This window comes from Centruroides sculpturatus, unplaced genomic scaffold (assembly GCF_000671375.1).
Source record: "Centruroides sculpturatus isolate CEXI.00-Female unplaced genomic scaffold, Cexi_2.0 scaffold320, whole genome shotgun sequence".
Classification (NCBI taxonomy): Eukaryota; Metazoa; Arthropoda; class Arachnida; order Scorpiones; family Buthidae; genus Centruroides; species Centruroides sculpturatus.
The window spans coordinates 547,629-570,763 of record NW_019384745.1 but is presented as its reverse complement, the minus strand read 5'-3'; the positions used below and the strand labels follow the sequence as shown (position 1 = coordinate 570,763).

General features: G+C 32.1%; 1 protein-coding gene across 1 annotated transcript in view; it reads right to left on the bottom strand.

Annotated features, from left to right (window-relative positions):
- Positions 1-23,135, bottom strand: part of LOC111628436 (mucin-5AC-like) — a 242,134-nt gene that overhangs the window by 19,492 nt on the left and 199,507 nt on the right. The window contains exons 8-11 of the mRNA XM_023372220.1: positions 13,463-13,619; positions 12,855-12,982; positions 7,913-9,071; positions 5,481-5,694 (exon numbers count right to left, since the gene is read on the bottom strand). Of these exons, the coding sequence (XP_023227988.1) occupies positions 5,481-5,694; positions 7,913-9,071; positions 12,855-12,982; positions 13,463-13,619 (1,658 nt within the window). The remainder of the gene's footprint in view (positions 1-5,480; positions 5,695-7,912; positions 9,072-12,854; positions 12,983-13,462; positions 13,620-23,135) is intronic.

Below are 23,135 nucleotides of genomic sequence, written 5' to 3'. Positions count from 1 at the left end.
TTTTTTGTGTCCCATCAAATATGGAAGATCGAAAGCAGCATTTTTGGCAATTTTGCTCTTTTGTTACCGAAAAGGCAAGAATGCTGTTCAAGCAAGAAAAAAGTGTGACGTGTGTGGAGATGATGTATTGACAGAACGACAGTGCCAAAACTGGTTTACAAAATTTCGTTCTGGCAATTTCAGTATTGAAGATGCACCACGTTCTGCATGGCCAGTTTAAGCCAATGAAAGCAAAATAAAGGTACTGATTGAAGCAAACTGCCAAATAACAACACGTGAAATCACTAAGAGATTAAATTTGTCAAATTGAACCGTTTATGATTACTTGAAATAAATTGGTTTTGTTTCAAAGCTTGATATATGGGTTCCACATGTTTTTAAAGAGAGATGTTCTCTTTAAGAACATGTGGAACCCATATATCTTTAAGGAATTTTTTTTTTTTGTTTTGGAGCTTTTACCAGACAATTTAACAACTGATTCGAAAGTGTACTGCCATCGAGTAAACAAACTGAGTAATATCATCAAACAGAAAAGGCAGCCAGAATTGATCAACAAAACAACTGTAGTGTTTTACCATGATAATGTCAAATTTCACACAAGTTTGGTAACTCGTCAGAAATTGTTATAACTTAGATGGGACTTGCCATCACACCAACCATATTTACCAGATTGAGCACACTCAGATTATTACTTGTTCTGGTCTATACAAATTTTTTTTAACTGTAAGACATTTACTTGAAATTACAATGTCAAAAATCACTTGGATCAGTTTTTTGTAAGCAACGATCAAAACTTTTGTAAATGTGAAATCATGCCACTACCAGAAACGATGACAACAGGTATTTGACCAAAATGGTCAATATATAATTCAATAAAATATTTATTTATTATAAAAATATTGTGTTCTTCCCCAATGGAAAAAAAACAAAATTACTTTCCGAACAACCCAATAGAACAAAAATAATTTATATAATGATGCATAAATTACATGAATTATAACCATGTATATTATATCCTCAGGATATGTATTTCATAATAATTTTAATTATTATTCATGAATGGAAATATGAAAGTACGATCAAATGAAAACAAAAATTCTACAGATACAGTAGAGCATTGATTATCCAATCCCCGATTAACCGTCACATCAGTTAACCGACCATTCTAGTCGGCAAATTCAAATGTCTGCTAGTGATGTGGCGCTACAATATTTGGCTATGTCTTGGTTACTTTAATACTACTTTTATGTGTTTTAGCTGGCAACACTGGCTCAACCATGAAAGGGAGCTAGTATTTTAACAAGGCTTAATTTTCTAATTTTTAACGATACAATAGAGACGATTATTATTTTAAAAATATTTTTGTTAGGCTTAACATCGATGAAAATTCAATGCAAAGTAGGTTAATAGCGATATACTAATATACTAATTACATAAGATACACTAATAATGTATTTTTTCATATTTTTCGGTTATCTGTTTTTTCAGTTATCCGACCAACCCCAGTCCCCAATTGAGTCAGATAATCAATACTCTACTCTATTATTATTGAATTTGAAACTTACTTATAATGTTCATATTTTGAAATTCAATTGCAACAAAATGAATCTGATATTTTCAATTCTCAAAAAATAATTATCACTTTCTACATGAATTTACAGAATTTGAAAGCAAGCATATTATGAGAACAATCCAGCAAAAACAAGGATAATGATCACTACAGTCACAACATAATGTATTTAATTTTGTAGGTCCTTCCTTTTTTAAAATTAAGTGAAACTCTGTTCTTTTTTGATATTAACACATCCAGTTCTTACACCTATTAATAAAAATTTTATCTTAAAAAAAAAAAAAAAAGTAAAACCTGAAATGTTTTTTTTAGAAAATTTTCTAACTTAGACACAATTTTAGGGATTTTTAAAATATTTTTTAATAAATATATCATTTTATTGCATCCAAATGTAGCACAAATTCTGCCAATCATATTTCTCATAATTGTCAACAATATGAAATTACAGTGGGTGATCGGTTAACGAACACCTCACAGAACAAACACAAGAAGAAGAGATGTAAAATAATGAATACTGATTGGTCTTCCCTTGTCTTCAGGCAAGAATTTGAAACTTTTCGGAGTGCAGGAGACATTGACATCAACGCTCAACTCAGTATATACTGATCGGATAGTATTCCTCCGAACTTTGAAACTCTCCTTTGTAATTCCAGCCCTTTATTTTTCTGACAGAAACAATTATTTTATAGTATTCACAAAGCTGTTGGGAAAGCTCTCATTAAGTTTTGTGTCAGTTTTTATTTTTGAAAGGTGAGAGTATAATAGCAAAGGTAGAGTGTGGGCAGAAGATGTCTGATGTTGCTTGGCAGTATGGCATGAACAGATCTACAGTAGGCTGCAGTTCAATCTTATCTAAGAAAGATACAGTATAATTGAGAAGACTCAAGCAGCTTAAGGAGTAACAAAAATCACATCTGAGAAATAAAAAACATTGAATAGCTCATAATAAAACCTGAAACAGATCTGACGACAGAAAAACGCCAAGAACTCTTGAATGAATAACACCAAGACACTCGGCAAGATGTTTTCTTCTGAAAAAGAGGATTAATTAATGCCAAAATCTGTTATTAAATATCTTTTGAAGAAGTGGGAGGATGTCAGAACAATGGTCTTAGAATGGCATCCAAACCAGGTTGAAGTTAATAGGCTTAGGAACCTCTACAATTACAATGCTATTAATTACTTCTGAAAAATACTAAAGAAGAGAGAAAAGCAATCGGCATTAGACAGATTCTTTAATCCCCACAAACGAAAAAAACATGACTAACAAAAATGCAAGACTGTGTACAGTCGACCCCCCTATAACGTGGGTTCCTATAATGAAAATTCCTATAATGTAGCGAAAAAATTGCGGCAGTATTTGTATAAAGGGACTCGTAAAACGTCGTCGTCGACTCGTGTCGCGACAAGATTGGTCGAATCTGGACCAATAGTGGATGAGCAGCCGAACTATTTTCCGCCATCCAGTGCCACGCTACAGAAAGTTTAGGCAGGTAAATTGAGTTTGCTATCGTCTGTACAGTATTATATATAAATTAGGTACTGTACATATAATTATATATTAATTATATATAAATTAGGTACTGTATATATAATTATATATTAACTTAATTTATTGTAACTTTATTATAATTATATATATGCTTTCTGCCGCCTGGCAACACGCTACGGAGATTTTAGGCTAGTAAGTTGAGTTTACTATCGTCTGTACAGTATGTAAATTAGGTACCGTAAGTCTAATACAGCACTAATTTTATACATTTTTTGTGAAAGAAACATTTCTTATTCAAGGGCCATAAAAATTATTTCTATTAATGATGTCTCCAGAGGTCAACAAATTTTTCACAGAGAAATAATTTATCAGAAAATGCGGCCGCTGTTTGGTGCGCTGCTCCGCGACGAAAACAAGCATAAGCAATGGCGTAGTTGAACGGTGCAGACTCGGTAAGTAATCCTACAATTTTTTGTTTATAGCATAATTTATACGGATTATTCCCAAAAAATTATACGTGTTTTGGAAATGTTGAGTCGAATTAGTCCAGAATCGGTTAATTTTATAGAAGAAAACCTTTCAAACAGACTTAGTCCGTAAACTTCATACGTGTCGGGCTGTGATTGGCTCATGTATTTAAGGATTCCTACAACATAAAAATTCTTATAAAGTGGAATGTATCTAAGCGTTATAGGGGGTCTGGGAGTCTACTGTATATATATTTTTATTTACAAACACCGTTAGACCTGATACATAATATAGCTAAACACCAACCAAATGCTGAAATTCTATTGGGCTAGTTTAAGGATAATTACTAAATGAATTACATAACCAATTTGGCTCTAGAGGTAAGCATTAAGTGCCGTTTTCTCCGAGCAGTTCTAAATTATTTTCATTAATTAATAATTATTAATGTTAATACGAGGTAGTGCCTAATACTTACCTCTAGAGCCAAATTGGTTACGTAATGTATTTTTATTATTATATATAAATAAACGTAGTAAGAAAGTGTATAGTTTTTATTTTTTGGAGTCTCCAGAACAAATTAATCAAATTCCCATAAAAACCTATGGTAAATTGATAATCGGTTAACGAACAAAGTCTTGGAATGGTTTATGTTCGCTAACTGATCATCCACTGTATTTACACAAATCATGCATTTAACTCTTAGTTGCCATATATTTATTATTTTTGTGCACTAAAAGGTGCTGAATTGCTTGTTGCAGACTTTTCAATAGCATGTCCTACATTGCTTTTATTGTATTTGTGGACACCATTCCTTCCACTTCTTTCTAATGTTACTATGATAAGCTTTTGGCTGCTTTGAGAAGAAAATTGCTGCTATGACACCCAAATTGCCTCTTATAAAAATGCTTGACATTATTTTATAATGAAGTCATCTATATTTATAACACATTATAACAGTCTTCTTCTCAACTTACAAACCTTGTGAACAAAAGGCATACCACCGCCCCGTCCACGTATGCTACACAGAAGTACATGCAGACCTCCAGAACACCAGATTAATTAGGCAGACCTTTCAAACAGACCATATCTGTAGCCTGGAGGCATGGGAAATTTATAAAGCAACTTGAAAGGCAACTGTATTAACTTTAAAAAGACTGCTAGATGGTGGTGCATGCGTGGAAGCACCTGCACAAGAAATTCAAACAAAGTCAATCAACCGCACGAATCTAATATATTCAAAGTTTAAAGTCGAGCATCATTGTTCTAACGTTCCAATTTTTGGAAGTCAGTTTTGTTAAACACCTGAGGCAGGTCTTGGTGAAGGCCAAAATGTTCGAAAATTACGTTAAAGTTCAATTACTGGCTAAAAAAGTTGTGTGAGATAGTTTATTTATTATACATGTAAGAAAATAGCTTTTTTTATGTACCATATATATACAAATTCATATCTACTTGGAGAAAATTAATAAATTTCAGAGGAAACATTTAATAATTTCATATTATTATTATTATTATTATTAAATACTAAAAAATTATTTATATCTCTTGTTGGAAATAAAAAGTATCTTTAACAATTCTTTTTCCAATTAAAAGTTAACATCAAAAAGTTTTTTGACTGTATAAAACAAACTTAATAAGTACTTTGTTTGAATTAATGTAACATGCAAAAATACAAACTGGAAAAATTCCCTGTAAAAACATAAGAATACTGTCTTGACAAAAAGCTAATAAACAATAAGAAGCAATTGATATTTGAATAAAATCTCTGTCAGAAAATTGAGGATTATCTATCTAAAATTAACAAAAAAATTCTCTGCCTTCTTTAAAATATTCAAAACTTAACTGATTTTTTCCTATCAGTTAATGTCTAAAATATAACAGAGTAGGATAGCTTAAAGACTATACTTACACAAAGAATAATTAAACATTTAAACTAATAAATATCAATACCTTTTGGTCCACTACCTGTGCTACCTGGTGAAGACAGGTCTGTACTTGGACTTGGTGTACTTGTCCTTGATGCTGGACTCGTTGAAGCATGATTAGAAATGCTTGTTCCTGAAGGATTACTACTTATACTTTTCTGATTTAGAAAAGGTGGTGGTGAAGGTCCCAGACCATTATGCAATGGAGAAGATACAGGCACCTGAGGACTTACAGAATCCTACAATACAAATTTAAATACATTATGAATAAAAATTCAAAATAAATTAAATAATAAATTGTCTTTTACAAAATATTGGCATATCAAATTAATGAATTTCATAAATCATGGATTATTATTTTATAAAATACAGTATAACCTCCAAATAGTGGACACCATTGAGACTGANATTTCTGTTGTCCATTTCATCTGTTGGCGTGGTTTTCCAGCCTTTGTGGTCTGTGGATGCATTGCCACAGAAACACCAAGGCTAGGTTGATTCCTCACTTCTGTTGAGGGCATTGCAGTAGCCATGCTTGGGCCAGTGCTGCTTTCGCCACCGGTAACCAAGGGAGACTGGAGCCTATTTTTCAAACGTGAGGCTCTGCCTAACCCACGAACGCGGACCTTGTTAATCCGGGCGACGTCCGAGCCGGTATCATACTTGGATCTGGTTACTACCATAATGATTATCTCCACAGAATGTGGGTGTGTGGTCACTCTTAGCTTCATTTCTCCCCATAGACCTTACTGGCATGGGTGTCCCTACCAGGAGCTTGTGCTCCAGCCTGCATTGCCCTATGGATCTGTAAAACTACTGGGCTCTCCCACCACGACCAGGTGGTGACCACGGGAGAGTTATTATTATTATTATCATATACTCTAATTATTGAAGTAATAAAAAAAAGTAGAAAAATGCTAACATTGATTATGTTTTCTAAAATTATCTATCAACAGTATATATAGGGTGTCCATTTACACATCTTTCTAGCCTTGGTAAGGACAGGTTATGGATTGCAGCAGGCACAAATAAATCAGATATTGTCACCATGACATGCACCCATTTCACTGCTATCTACAATCAGCAACATGCAGAAGATGCCACAGTGCCATACAGCAATTTGAGTGGAACATGTTAAATGTTAAATTCACAGCATGACGAACCACAACTGTACCATCCAAAGGTTAAAGGCTCCATTTCTATAAAAATTGAAAACCAAGATATGAATTTGTCATCATGCTTTTATTTAGTATCCTTTATCAATATTGCCAAATATGTTCTGTACTGAAGGATGTGCTGAACACCTCACAAAAGGATGTGCCCCCAATATGTTCTGTACTGAAGAAATGTGCTGAAGGAGTTGTACTGCATGAAATACATTTTTCATGCAGTACAACTTCTTCAGCACATTTTATGGACTGACAAGGAACTATTTTCCCCAGAATGGAATGTGTAACCATCACAACATGCACCACTGGAAAGTGTACTCCATGTTTGCATGCAACATATGTGATACCAAGTCTATTTTACCTTAAAACATGGTGTGAAATTTGGGGTGAGCAGCATCTTAGTGATTAAATGCACAATAGGTTAATGATATGGATATACAAATGATCAAATATAATGAAAATTCCAATCATCATTAAATCAAACACTATTAACCTAACTAATGTATCATTGCTAATCTAAACCACTCCTACATTGCATTCATGTTATTCAGCAATGCACTGCTACCTGTTATGTGTTGTGCAGCAAAGCATTCACCTGTCATATTTGACAGAATATTCTAGGATCCCACAATATTTGGAATGCATTAAAAGATGATAGTATGTAGTTTTCATGTGATGCAACTTCATAATTGACAATATTGCACTATTTACATTAGATGCTGAGATTACAACAACCTCCTTTAATAGAAGGCTGGAAAGATGAAAATTCACATCTCTATTTAGCACAAGCCAGATATAGTATACATTGGAAAAAGACTACAGTGACTGCACTATTACTTTTTCAAATATTGGTCAGGGAGAAATTTTTGTTACAACTCTGATTATACACATCCCATTTAGGCTTTAGCAAAAATCTAGACATTTTCAAGCTTTGAGCTCATTCAGATTTATCACTTAGTCAAAAACTCTAACATACAAAACTTTCAGCCAATTTAACATAGGGCCAAAACCTATAAGGATTGTGCAGTCCTTTTTGTTAAAAATTTTTTTACTTTGTTATTTCGTCAAATTTTTGTGAAACTTTGCCACTATTACATTCTGCACATCCAAAACACTTGTTAATAATAAATATCATATTCAACAGCAAAACATTGATTTAACAGAGCTGTAATACTTGAAAATAAACTATTACAGAAAGTTAAATCTATAGAAATATAGTTTATGAAACTTCGGTCGACTATTTCTAAATTATTATTATTATTATTACATATAGAAGTAAAATACTTACTGAGCGTAAAAGTGGGCTTGTAGTTGCAGAAGGACTTGATAATGTTTGAGGAGATGTATGATTATTAATTCCTCCATTATTTGAGTTCCCATTTCCTGAACTTTCTAATAGTAGGCCCATGTTTAAAGCATGAGTAACAGTCGCTGTATGATTAACAATCATTGTTGGTTTACTAGTACTAGGTTTACGAATTTTTGTTTTACTTTTGGCACTACTCCACACTGGACCAGTAGTACAAATAGTAGTAACATTGTTGTTTGGACCAGACACTGTTGTAGCTATATTTGAACTTTTATTGCTACCTTTACAATTTATTGAATTTCCAAGTTCTGTTTCACACCCACTTGTATTTTTTTGTAACTGTGAAAGTTGTAATCCTGCAGCACCAACTGTTATTCCTAGACCACTTGGTGTTGCTAGAAGTGTTGGCATTGCACTGCATGGCCTACTGACTGTAACAGAATGTAAAAGAGCACTAGTAACTGGCAACTGACCATTTAATATATCAACCCCTGTAACCACAACACTATTACTATCTTTTGTTCCCCTATTTGATGTTCCACTTTGTAAAGTTGCAGAAACATTCTGACTTCTAACAACTGCAGGAGATAATGCAAGATTGTTGCGATTAGTTACGAGATGAGTCGATACCTGAAGTTGTGATAGAGCTCCTAAATGGTCTCCTATAGTGAGAGGAAGAAGGGGTATTTGTGGAGGCAGAGCAACAGCACTTGTTGTTGATTGAAAGGTAGACACACTAGATGTTCTTGCCACATTACTTCCACCATTTGAACTTGATGTCAATAAAGTGTTTCGTTTCTTCTTCGCGGAGTTATTATTATTAGTAGAACCATTTCTATTTGCATTAAATGTCTTCTCTCTTATTTTAATTTTATTGGATACAGATTTAGAATGTGGTGGTTTGGACCCAGTTGTTATTGATGAATTTGATAATGATGATTTATTATTCACTGATATTGTAGGACGGGATAACCCAGAATGAATAGGTGAAGAAATAACTGTCTTCATTTCTCCCATCACTGCATTAAGATTTTTACAAGGCTGTGAAGAGGCAGGCTCAGAGCAACTAAAACTATATGGATCACTAGGATCAACAGGTTCTGGAACTGGTGGTAACCTCGATTCTACACACAATTTTCTGTAACAGAAAAAGAAAAGATTTTTAATGCTTGATATTTTCATTAAAAGAATAACAGTACAAATTTATATTAATTACTGAATCTAATTTTTCATTTTATATGTTTTAAAAAATATTGTAAAATGATAAACTTATTTCATATAACACTGTATCATTGTGCCCAAAATCTTCTTGTCCAGGCATCATACCATATACACTACACAAAAATGTGGAAACATTAGACTTAACAACAGCACCTACATTATATTACAGAAAGCAGTCACACTAATACATGCCATATAATTAGGAAATTCTTAAACAGAGACAAATTACATGATTTTTACACAATAACAAAGTTTTCTTATAGCCATGCCTTAATCTTGGTCTACCACCATCAGGCAAATCAAGTGTAGAATGGCAGAAAACAATTTTGAAAATGTTGGAATAGAACATATCTTTTATATTTTATGCTTTTATTAATATTTACAATGTAAATTATAATTATTATTCATAATATAAATATTTTGTATTTACATCATATATAAAGACAAAAACTATAATGTACTGTACATGGAAGCCTCTCTTTTATGATACCATGTTTGCCAACATTCTCCTAATCAAAAAGAGTTTTTAGATTCAACAAGTTTGACACATAAGGAAAACTACGCATTTGGCAGTTTGCAACTTAGCACTAACTGAAATGAAACAATATCTTTCATTTCAACTACTACTATCACCTCCAAAAACAGTCCCACTGGGCTCATCCTTATCTGCCATTTTTTTCAGAATTAATAATTCAAACAACAACAACAACAACAAAAAAAAAAAAAAAAAAGGTACAGCACTTTCCTTATTCCCTATCCCATTCCTTATCCTGAGATACAAGAGATACCTCTCGTATCTCAGGAATACATGATGACAAACTTTTCGCCTGAGAGGTCTTCCCAGACAAATTAAAACAATTTGTGAACTTTCCTCATCTTACATTTCCATCAAATTCACTATTGAATGAGATAATGAAGCACTAAGAATCTCTTTTCTGAATATAAGAATAAAAAGATTAAACTCCACTCTCTTCTTTGGCATTCATCATAAATTCAATAGAATCACAATAGTTATCTCAGCCAGCTTCTTCCAGCTGGATAGATAGTGGCATTTTTCCAGCTTCTTCCAGCTGGAAAAATGCCACAATTCACCCATCCAACCAACAACAAATCATGGAGAAATTAAAGTTTGTCATTACTGCTACTACCAGCACTGGTTACTCCTTAGCAAAATTTAAAATTCCAAACCACAGAATATTATTTTTCTTTTTCCTGTCTCTACTGTACACAATAAGAGAGCACATGGAGTGTCTGGATGTAACAATTCCTTACTTAGACAATATATCCTTAACAACCTACATATGTTCAATTATATTCTCCCTATTAGATCACATTGTAATCTATTAAGATTATTTTGTAATGACACACTCATAAGCAGCACTGGAGAGGTAGGGTTTAAGATCCCTTTAAACACAACATCTCAAGTGCTTGAACACTATATAGGGGCAACTATAAGAATGTTGTCACATTGTCTCAAAGAACACTAGAAACCAATGATTTTTCATGTAAGGCAAGATTGTCCCTGTCATTGCACAACAACCTACACAATGTAGGCTGGGAAACAATTGGTAAAATAAAGCCATGAGATCTAAAGACATAGGCTATGCTTAAGATAAAGAACCCACCAAAGGAATTGGGGAGTGAGCAATGCAGCAATTGTCTTTGGATATATTGACTTCTTGACACAGTTAAAGAGATATCTAGACTTGAATGGGGAATACCCTGTCCTGCATACTATGAAAGAAATAATCTGTAACTCTTTGTTTACATATGCTTGGATGGATGGATGGATGGAACTAAGAATATTCTATGTATGAGAGTGGAAATGGCAGAATTTACAAAGGATGGGAGCTGGAAAGCAGTAGCAGGGACAATATGTGGCAACATACCAGCCTTGTAGTTGACAGAAAACACAAGCCTAGTAGGTAATCTGTGTATAGTTAAGACTAAAAATGGTATCTCTGCACCTTGTTCTTGCTATATAGAAAAATTAATTGTGGAGTAGACAGAAGATAACATGTCTATAAAGACATACAACTCTTCCACAGTGCCATCCCATGCAAGCAAGACATCATCTACATAAAGTAGATATAAGAGTAGGTAGCAAATAGCTAGCAGGGAGCTAAAAACTCTAAACTCAACATTCCTCATGATGAGCTCCACAATAAAATATATTGTTAAATTGAAAGTAATTATTTTCTGTTATAATAAAGCACAACATGCTCCAGGTTGGGGGTTGTGCATGGGGCTAACAACCCCATCATATAAAAAAAGAGAATGGTTATGAAACAGCCACAAGAAAACAGGATTGTGACTGTAGTTAAGGGCCTCCAAGGCCCTTAATGCCAGATGAAGAAGATAATAAAGAGCACTTTCCTTAAATCTAATACCTGCAGAGTAACCAGCCTTGAGGAGTAAGCATTTGTAAGTATTAATGCATCAAAATGTGGTAGTGACAGATACAAATTAAAATATATGCTTCTAATGCTGTTTTTAGCATGTTTCTCTTATCTAACATTCCTGGTGTAAAGTGTATGTTATTTTATCAATTACAGTAGAGCCTCGAAAACTCGGCCTAATGTGGACCGAAGGGTGGCCGAGTTTGTGAAAATGCCGGGTTATCGGGAATTGCGTTAAAAAAATAAGTACGAGTGTGGAGTCCTCAGAAAATACTGTACTATACTTGTATGTATTGTGTGCTTGAGAATACAACAAAGAATAAACTGCTCAAATATCCTTAAACAAAGGAAAAGTACGTCTTTTATGAAGGCATAGAGCCTTTACTACATGAAAATAAAAATTAATGAATACACTGTACAGTAATTTACCTGATAAGACAGACCTTAGAAAAATACTTATGGGGCATAAAGCTGTCTTTATCATGAAAATTAATTAACTAAGGATATTTTGCCCTGCCAGGGTGTGGCCGAGTTATCGAGTGCCGAGTTTTCGAGGCTCTACTGTACTAAATTAGTACTGACTGCTTCCTTTGAACCTCTTTGGGCTGAAGCTCAACTATTAAATCAACTTCCTGTTCTCCTTGTGGGGGACAGGAAATTGATTTACATATGGAAGACTATGCATCTTAAACAACCAAATGTGCAACAATCCCACATTTGAAGTACTCAAACATTGGGTGGCTCTCCACAAGATACTGTCTTAATGACCTCTTAGTAGTACTTTTCTACATCTTATATTACATTTTATTGATATATCTTTATCCTTATATAGTTTGCATTGTAAATATAAAGTATATGAAAGATTTGATACATCTTTTGTTTTTATTTATATTACAAATAAAATTTATAATTTACATTACATTTTACACTTTTATTAATATTTATGTGCAATTTGTTATATTTTAATCTTATATATATTCTATTCTGACATTTTCAAAATCTGCTCTCTTCAATTCTATGTTCAATTTACCAGACGGCAGTAATATAGTATTTTCCAAGAGTGCTTGCATATTTTGATGTATTGTGAGTTTTATTTATTCATTAAAAGCTGTTTTAACATTCTCAAAATGTTTCTCTCCTTATTATTGTCATTTTATATTAATATATACCCATTTCAAAGCATTTTTATTACTAGCAAAAATTTTACATTCTACAGATAATAAAAACTATGATAGACAGTAATTTATTTTACATTAAAAATTAAAATTATTTGAATAAATATATACAGAAAACAATTGTACTTTAAAGGTGGAGGATGACTTGCTCTTTCTGTATGAACAGCTGCTCTGAATGCTGCTCGAGGTAAATCCCATCTTCTGTCCAAAAGAAATAAGCCATCACCTAACTGACGAAGACCAAATGTGCATAACTGAAAAATAAAATACAAACTTACAAATCAGTAAAACCATAATAAATAAATTTCCAATTGAGATAAACTTTAAAATTCTCTTAATCTTTAAGCAGAAATTAAGAACTTTGGAACTTGCAAGCCAAAGCTATGAAAAATTAAGTTCTTCATTTTTAATTTTAAGAGAATATCTATTTTGTAGGATTAAAAATAGATAAAATTTGACAAAAAACTTCTTACTCAAAATCACAATTATTACCAGATATTTTGATGTATATTTCAAAAGATTTTTTTGGACACAACACTTATTAATTTTATTTTAGAAGATATCTATCGCCATAAAATTTAAATCACAAACTCAGATATGCAAAAATTCTAAAAATTTATCTGTAATTGTCAAAAGATGTATGACAAATGTAATCGTAGACAAACTATATTAATAACTATTCCTATTTGAAACTTCTTAAATTATATTTAAATAAAATTATATCATGAACATACTGCAGCAGGCCTTGGATGATGAGATATATGGTGAGAATCTTGTGTAGAAATCTTTGGGGCACTTGTTTCTGATGCACATTCCTGTAGTCGTTGTTGAATGTGAGTTTCAGAAGGTGGCACTGGAGGCTTTGTTAATTCTCCACTATGTGATGAAGGCCTAAATAAAATGATTTTATATATTCAAAATAAAATTTGAAATGATATTAGAAATATCATCAAATGAAAAATCTAAGTAGATAAGTTTTCCAAAATTATTTATTATCCAAAAAATAAAAAGAAATGATGATAATAAAAACAGTTAAGTTGTTTTTCCTTCTCATATGAAATTTTTTGAAAAAGATTTTAAAGCTGCTTTTAAATTTTAAAACATATCAACCTTTTCTTATTGCATGTCACATTCAACCCTAGATATTTTTCAAAGTTATTACGACTGGCTTATTTTTTTCTCAAAGTTCACTTAACATTTTTTTTAATAAACTGTAATTATTAACTTCAACAAGAAAAAACATGGCCAATATTATTTAAAATCTCTAAGTTCTTTAAACATTATAAAGATGTATTTTGGAAATAATTATAAATTGTTAGGTATATCAAGATTTAAAATACATTAAAAATCTCTTTAAAAACAGAACTTAGTTTGTGTGTGATTAAAGACTCATGTTTTAGTTTGTTTTGTGATGAGTTTAGAAAGGCTTATAACATTGTGTGTGTGTGCGCGCGCGCGCATGGACAGTTTATTTATTATAACAACTAATTATTATATATTATTTCTGAAATCATTAATCTAAGCTAAAGAAAGATTCTGTGAATCTTATGTTTAAAATATTACATATTACAATTTATTTTGTAAATATGAAACAGTTCTATAATCTCCACTTCCAAAGGAAAACCTATGAGCATTTTCTTGAATACTAGGCTTACTTTCATTGGCAAAATTTTGATAATTTATATATATGGCGGTCTATTAGAGGTCTTAAAATTGACTAAGAATTTTAATGTTTTAATCACCCTGAACAGAAATGAAGTTGAACCTTCAGATTATCAGTTTTAACGTAATAATAATAAATACATTATATTATTTATTATTTAATTAATTATTATATTATCATTTAATATAAATCTTGGGGTAACATACAATGTTTATCTTACAACATTTATGAAGCTAAGCAAATTTGTTTTTCATAAGACATTTTCATAAATTTGTTTGCAATCAAAACATAACCCAATCCTTAACTTACACATACAATAATACAAATTATACATATGATCAAATGATAAGGCTGAGTTAACTACTGAGCCCCAATAGTTAATCAGACCTTATCATTTAATCATTAGAATAATTTTTGCTGATTATCTCTATCTAATCAGATATATCACTCTTCTAATCAATAAAAATATTAAAATTACATTAATAACATGTTGTTACCTCTAAGAATTGTGTCTTAAAATGCATTCTTGTGTTGATCATCAGAAATGATCATATTCATAGCAAACAGATTGTAAATACAGTAAAAACATCATTATTTTAAAATTCAAGGGAGAAAAAAGACTTCAAATTATAAGAATTTTTTTTGAATCAAGGCTTTTTGTAATTCTCAAATAAAATTATGACATTATCTTACTTGTAAACAAATGGATGAAATTGTGTGTGTTAATACTAAGAGTTATTACTTAGTAATTTAAGTTATTTTGAAAAACCCATCAGTTGGTATGTACTTAATGAAAACAATGAAAATGTAAAGAAATTACATTTAAAGCAAAATCTGAAAATAATGTATGAAAGAAGCTTAAGTGCTTCAAAAAGAATTACTGTGAATTTTGTCTAGAGGATCAAATGGCTAGTTTTACGAAGAATTCACCATCTTGAGTTTGAGATTACAAAAAATCACATTACTTGATGAAAACAAGCTTTATTAATGGCTAAAGCTATAAGTACACATTCTATTATAAATACGTACATGTATTTAATGAACTTCGGAATTATTGAAACAATAGATTTTTGTAAAAAATGTCCAAAATAATTAATTTCCAAACAGTTTTCTTTCATAAAAATAAAAAAAAAATTTCTCTCTTCATTGGCAACATTTTCAACATCCAAATGACCTTGAATGAATGTCCAATAATCAACAATGTGTAATTGGCAAAACTGAAACCACCACTTAGTTGTGGAAACTTTCATATAAACATGTAATATGATGGAAGATTTCAAATTAAAATATTTTTGCAGGTCACTGGACTAGATAATGACTTCAAATTTCATTGTATGTGTACAGTGGTGATCAATTAACAAACAGTTTGAACTGCAAACAAATTGGGCAATGAACACTTTTGCAAAAGATTTTTATGTTCAGACAACAAACACAAGAAGAAGTAACATTTAAGATTTGTAAAAGTATATTTTACTAACAACTATGAATGGTTTATGGAAGGAGACTTTCACAGTTGTATACATAATGTTTTTGCACTAGTTAATTTCTGTTCTTTGAATTTTTGTAAGTACTTTTCTGAACATTTTATTTAATAAAAACTGAAATTATGGGGGTCTAAAAACAATGGAGTGTCAAGAACTGTGTTCATTATAGAAGTTATGCAAGAGATAATAGAGAGGTTGAGGCGCACGTTTTAAACGTGTAAACGTGTACGTGTGACGTTCGGCGCCGCTTTCCCATAAGCCTAAAAGTTTGACGATGGTGTTTGGAATGTCGAGCGTGATTCCACCGACTATCCAAACACCATTGTCAAACTTTTAGGCTTACGGGAAAGCGGCGCCGAACGTCACACGTACACGTTTACACGTTTAAAACGTGCGCCTCAACCTCTCTAATAGCCAAGGTAGAGAGTAGGCACAATATATCTGATGTTGCTAGGCAGTAAGACTTCAACAGGTCTACAGCAAATACAATCTTACAAGGAGACCCTACGGCTTTGGGGAAACGGATTTTGATGGTCTTTGGTGTAGAGATAATACACCATGTGAGTGTACTACCTGTAAAATACTAAAGTGCAATACTCAAATATAATCGAGAAAAACAAACTTAAAGTTTTTTTAGCACTTTATATATAAATTATACGTACTTCTGTTTGAGTGTCCTGTGGCTGAGTGGTAACGATCCTGACTCTTATGCTTGAGTTCCTGGGTTCGATTCTCGTGTATACTTTTTTTTTTTAATTCATGAATACTTAAATGAATGAGTAAATTAATAAATACATTATAAGTATTTATAAATTAAAAAAAAATTATACGCGAGAATCGAACCCGAGAGCTCAACCTTATAAATCAGACTCGTTACCACTCAGCCACAGGACGTTTGAATAGAAGCACGCATAATTTATATATAAAGTGCTCAAAAAACTTTAAGTTCGTTTTTCTCGATTATTTTTGAGTATTGCACTTTAGTATTTTACAGGTAGTACACTCACATCGTGTACTACCTCTACACCAAAGATCATCAAAATCCGTTACCCCAAAGCCGTAGGCTCTCCTTGTGAGATGATAATAGAGGAGAACACTCTCTCTACGCTCAGCGTGCTTCCCAAGTGCCTGAGACTCGTTACCACTCAGCCACAGGACACTCAAACAGAAGTACGTATAATTTATATATAAAGTGCTAAAAAAACTTTAAGTTTGTTTTTCTCGATTATATTTGAGTATTGCACTTTAGTATTTTACAGATAGTACACTCACGTGGTGTATTATCTCTACACCAAAGATCATCAAAATCCGTTTCCCCAAAGCCGTAGAGTCTCCTTGCTAGTTAAGAGAGGTATAATCAAAAAGAAGTAGATAAAGGCATAATGAAAACTGCATCTGAAAAAAAAGATGTGCCATCCATGAAAATAGAGATTTTTTTAGTTTGTTATTATATGTAAATAAACATAGTAAGAAAATATACAGTAATACCCCGAACTTACGCGATAGGTGGGACCGAGCGATAACCGCGTAAGTCAGGGTATAATTTCTCAATTCGTGTAAAATCCAAGTCAGATGTATGTAAGCTAATAAATGTTCTCGCTTATCTTATCTCGTCTTTTGATTCGTTCATTGTTACAAAAAATCACCACAGAGAGTCTTTCAAGTCTCCGTAGATATAACAAACACAGAAATAAATAACACAGAATAAATTGTAGCTATGCGTCGATTCCGCGCGACACGTCCGAACATGTAAGTTGAACAATAGTGTGGGGGGAATGAGTAATCAAGAGTTGTGTGGCGCTCAAACAAAAGACGAATCGACGAGATTTGAAAATCGCGTAACTCTGGGTTCGCGAGGTATTACTGTATTATTTATTTATTTATTTTTTGGGTCTCCATAACAAATTAATCAAATTTCCATATAAATCTATGGTAAATCGCTAATCGGTTAACGAACAAGTCAGGTAGTGAACATGGTCTTGGAACAGAACCGTTTGTTAATCTATCACTCACTGTATTTTGAATTATCCAAACTAAAATATATGCAAAATCCTATTCTCTTGGCTGGAAACTAGACTTGACTTTGAATTATGCAATACTTTGAATTATCTGATATTGAAATAATGAGGTTTTACTGTAGTAAGTGATGAACATCTGAAGGAAGACCAAAAAATGAGCTATGGCACTAGAGAATAAATATTTTCACAAGTTTTAATGATACAGTTCCATTTATTTGCATTGTTTTTCTGTGAATAAATAAATGTTTAATTGTTGGCAATACTTAGTGCAGAAAAATGTTTCAACAGAGTCTAAACATTGAATAATAATATGTTTCATGCTATTTTTATCTATTGTGCATACTCAACACAGCTTGATCAGATGTACTTTTTCAGTGAGTGATACAGCCTCTAAATAACAAAATTCATGTTCAGTTCTAATTCTCTTCACAGTATTTTAGCATTTTATCTCCAATCAAACATTCAATAATTTTTTCCTCTGAATTTCAGACTTTTATGGCGTAAACCAGTTATTTGATGGAAAAGGATATATACACTGTGTACAGTTATGATATAAAATTCAATTTTTTTGACCATATAATGATTTTCTTAACATTGCATAATAATAGCATTGAATTTGTAAAATGGTGTACACCACATTTAATGATATCAGAAAACAGAAATCAATTTTCTGGGTACAAGATGAGCAGATAAAATACTGCTTGTGGTTCTGTTTGGATTTTGTCAACAGTCCCAAAGCAGTGTCCTTCTAGGCTCAATTTAATTTTGGGGAACAAGGCAAAAATTACAGGACAAAATCAAATGAATATGGAATGAGAGAGAGATTACCATCTTGTTTTCTGTGAAAAACTGTCATGTCCAGAATAAGATATCAGTAGGCATGTTGTCATGATGCAACATCCAAATGCCAATGTGTTATATTTCTGGTCTCAAAAACCCATGTTCAGCCTAACAAATGGGAACTGTAAGCTTGGTGGCAGATTTCTCAAGCTTGATGAAATTCATTAGATGCAGGTTGCTCAAATTTGTCAGACATCACCACAATTGAAGAACAATCCTCACACAAGTTCACAAAACTACAGTGACCTCTCATTTAAGCGACACACTCAGTTATGAGATGTTTTCTGCTGGTTCTGGCTAAAGTCTATAGGAGATAATATCTAAAATCTGTCATTTGAATGACTCTGTTCTACACCTCTACAAATGTTTCAAACTAATCTATTTTTCCCTCACTTTACCATTGTGATTGTCAATCACAAAAACAGAGTGAGGTAACTTTGTCATTGGTCAAACAGGTGCCTAGGAAAATAAAGCAGAAGATTATCATACTGGACATATCTGTTTTTAGAAAGAGAATGGCTGTTGACTATACATTTAGAGAAAATAAATGGTAATGTCTTAAAGTTATATTTTTAACATTTTTCATTTGAGTTGTTCAATTTCTCTCACTTATATGACTTTTATCGTTAGTCCCTTTAGTCATATTGTAAAGGAGTCAATGTCCGACCGTTATTTTATGTTTTTGGGCATTATTTTTAGTTAGTTATTTTCTTTTTAGAAGTCTTTTTTTTTATTTAAGGACAAACTCCTAAGCACATGTGACAAAGTCAAAAAAGGCAAAAAAGTTTAGTTTGCATCAATGACTGATCCTGTAATGCAAAATCATGTAAATTAGGACAGTGCGGAGCTGCACTGAACATTAAATAAAAGACAGCACATCCAATACAGCCATGTGGTGTAGCTCCTGGTGATGAATGATGTAGACACATCTCTGAGAAGCAATTAGTGTAAGCTGTATAATTTGATGAATGTCTCTTTTTGAGGTGGAGGTGAAATTTTGGATTTGATATTATATAAAGTATGATTTTCTTTGACTGTTGATTCTTTTTGTTACTTAGTAAATTTGTCAAACATTCAATTAGTTAACTGTTGGTACAATTAACCAATTATTGTTTTTTCTTTCTTATTTCAATATAATAAAAATTATATTCATTGTGAACTGTTACTAATATGTGGTTGTTGAACTATTATTATTATTATTGCTTTTGATTTAAAAGTTCAGGCCTGGTACTTGAACCCTAACAATGTGCAACCCCCTTTCTTTTTTGTATGTGGTGCGTTACAATATAACTGAGATATCACTGTACATGATAACAACTGAATGCATATTCACTCTCTGATGCCACTTGGTATGCTGACTCAGCAGGCTTAAAAATGATGACATTCATCATGGCAAGCAGTTCAATTGAATGGTACAGTCATGCCAACTACAGCCTGGGAACGTGACCTCAATAAAAGGTCATGATAAGAAACCTAAATTTCACAAAGCAGATCATCAATATTCTATATAATCAAATAAAAAGACATTGAACTGGCAAAAATGATGCTGGATAATAATTTTATTCCCCTATGAAATATTAAGTTATTATAAATCAATCACAGATCATTTGGGAAATGCTATATATCTTAAAAACAAACCAGTTAATCACCCTATACAAATGATTCCTGACTATTGATTTTATTTACAATGAATACTCAAAGATTATGTCAATTATCCCAGCTTTTTACTATGTGCTCATTCCAAAATTTAAAGTTACTTATTTTTGGCACTTATTTCCAACCTTTATCATAGAAATTGTTATGCTTAATTATTCTTTATTTTTCTTTGTTATTTCCAAACTGTAAATTTCAATTGTAAATGTAACTTTAAATGTACTGCGTGTCTACATTGAAATGTTTTGATTTTGAATGCTTATTACAATTCAGCAAATAAAATAATTTCAGGCTACAGTAGTGGTATATTTGGTGTTGTGCAAAAGTTAAAAATTACTGCCAAAGTTTTACTTTCCTGGCTGTTATATATAACAGAGGGAAAGTATGGTAATCAGTCAAAAAATGACCCTCTTCAAGGTTTTTGCATTTTTGGACTCAGGGCACCTTGAAACTTTGAGAATGCAAAACATTTCGGTTAATTTCTGTATATATGAATGTTTGTGTACTTGGGGAGGCCAAAGTTTTGCAACCCTCTTTAAAGCTTAATAGCTTCTGTACTTTTTGTCAAAAATTTCTGAAATTTTTTAGAGAGATTTGTGTATTAGGAGAATTGAGGCTATTGAATATTGGTGAGTAAAGGCTGATGGGTAGTGAGATAAAGAGAGTCATGTGTATCTCCAGTAGAGTCAAACTTAATAATGATTTTACTGGTTTTAGCATTTACAAATTTTTATAAAACCTATCCCTACCCTCAAAATAAGCCTTTTGCCATTTTATAATAGTTAAAAATATAATAAAAAGTTTTTAATAATAAAATATCATAACAGATGGTGCCATCAAGAAAAGCCAGGAAAGTTAAGCTGGAATTTTTTCAACATGTTTCTGTCACCAGAGGCAGCATGTCTCTGGTGACCGAAATCCTGCAAAAATGGCATCACTGCAGGAGAAAACTCAAGTTGTCATGTGATTTGCTGAATTTAAGTCCATTGTTATGGTGCAAAGAAACTTTAACCACATTTATCAAAAAGCAGTGCTAGATTTCCATGAGAATAGAAACATGCTACAAGAAGTTTCTGTCAAGTGAAAGCATACTGAAACAGCATGAAGACAGCTGGAAACATGTTTCTGAAGCTGTAGTTGAAAACGTCCACCAAGCATTTTTCCAGTCTGACAAAGTCAAATTCAATGAGCTTCCTGGAAATGGAAGATTCCACATGCAACTGTATATGTCTATTCAAACATTCTGAACCATATTATTTTTCTCCTGGTGACAGAGATGTATTGTAAAAATTTAGGCAGTATTTTAACTCTTGCACAGCACCAAATACCACTAGCCTGAAAATGTTTGCTGAATTGTGAAAAACTTTCAAAATTGAAACATTTCATTATAGACACACTGCATGTGCTTCATGTTCTATTTAGAAAGTCATCCTCAGGAAGGCATTCTGTAATGTTGAAAATGTTCAAAAGAAATATATAATCACATACACTGAACCAATTTACAGTGTGGTACAATAAACGACGAAAAATAACGAAAAACAAACGTTTCGAACCCCTTCTGGGCTCTTCATCAGGTTCCTACAGTTTTAGCTCGCAAATTCGAATAACGAATGTCGTTAAAATAACTTAACGAATAACAGAGATCGAACTTATTTTAACGACATTCGTTATTCAAATTTACGAGCTAAAACTGTAGGAACCTGATGAAGAGCCCAGAAGGGGTTCGAAAACGTTTGTTTTTCGTTATTTTTCGTCGTTTATTGTACCACACCGTAAATTGGTTCAGTGTATGTGATTATTATTGAGATGTGGTGAGTAGTTTGTTTTTATAAAAATATATAAGTTTCCACATTGAATATTTGTTTTTATCTGCTCATTTCACACCCAGAAAATTTATTTCTGTTTACTGATATAATAAAGCATTTAATCTGATTAATCTATATCAGACATTTCATTATTATAGTCTCTAATTATGCTTGATTTTTTATTTTATTGACTGAGTTCTCATAGTTGACCTGCTCTAACATTTTCTTTCATAATGCCAATTACAAGATAACTCGTAGGTAATTTTGGCAAAAATAAGCTTTTATTATAGATTTGAATGAAGAGTAAATGTTATAAATTGAGTACTGCATATACGCAAATGTGCCTAATTGAGAGTAGCACTGAGAAGCAATTCATCCAATGACAAGAGCAAAAATCAACATGTTAACTTTTTCTATGCAACTATCAAGAATTCTTGATGACTTCCATAAAACCTGCTTTGGTCAAGAGGCATGTTGTTAGCTGTCCCATTCCTCATTTTTAATCTGAATGTTTCTGCTTTATTTTCTATCATCATCAAATGAATGATTTGTGCCAATTTATGATTGATTACTTAAGATTTGAGGAATATAAACATCCAATAACCTGATTTTTTAGATTAATGCCAAATGATGTAATCTGACAAATTGATAACCCAATGTAATCCAGCAATAATCTGGCATTAAAAGTTTTAAGGAAATTTGTTACATGCAATGCCATAGACTTTTATATTGTTTCTTCATTAATTTTTCATTATGGGTACAAAAAGAATTCCTCTTTCAGTGTGGGATAATAAAAAAACTGGCTACCTATTTTCAGATACAGTCTATTTTTATGTTTTTGAAATGTAAGGTATTGTTTGTATTAGAACATTTGAGTTATGAATGATGTTCCATAGTCTGTAACTAATATTTCAAAATGTGAAGCCAGATCATCAGCTGAAGTA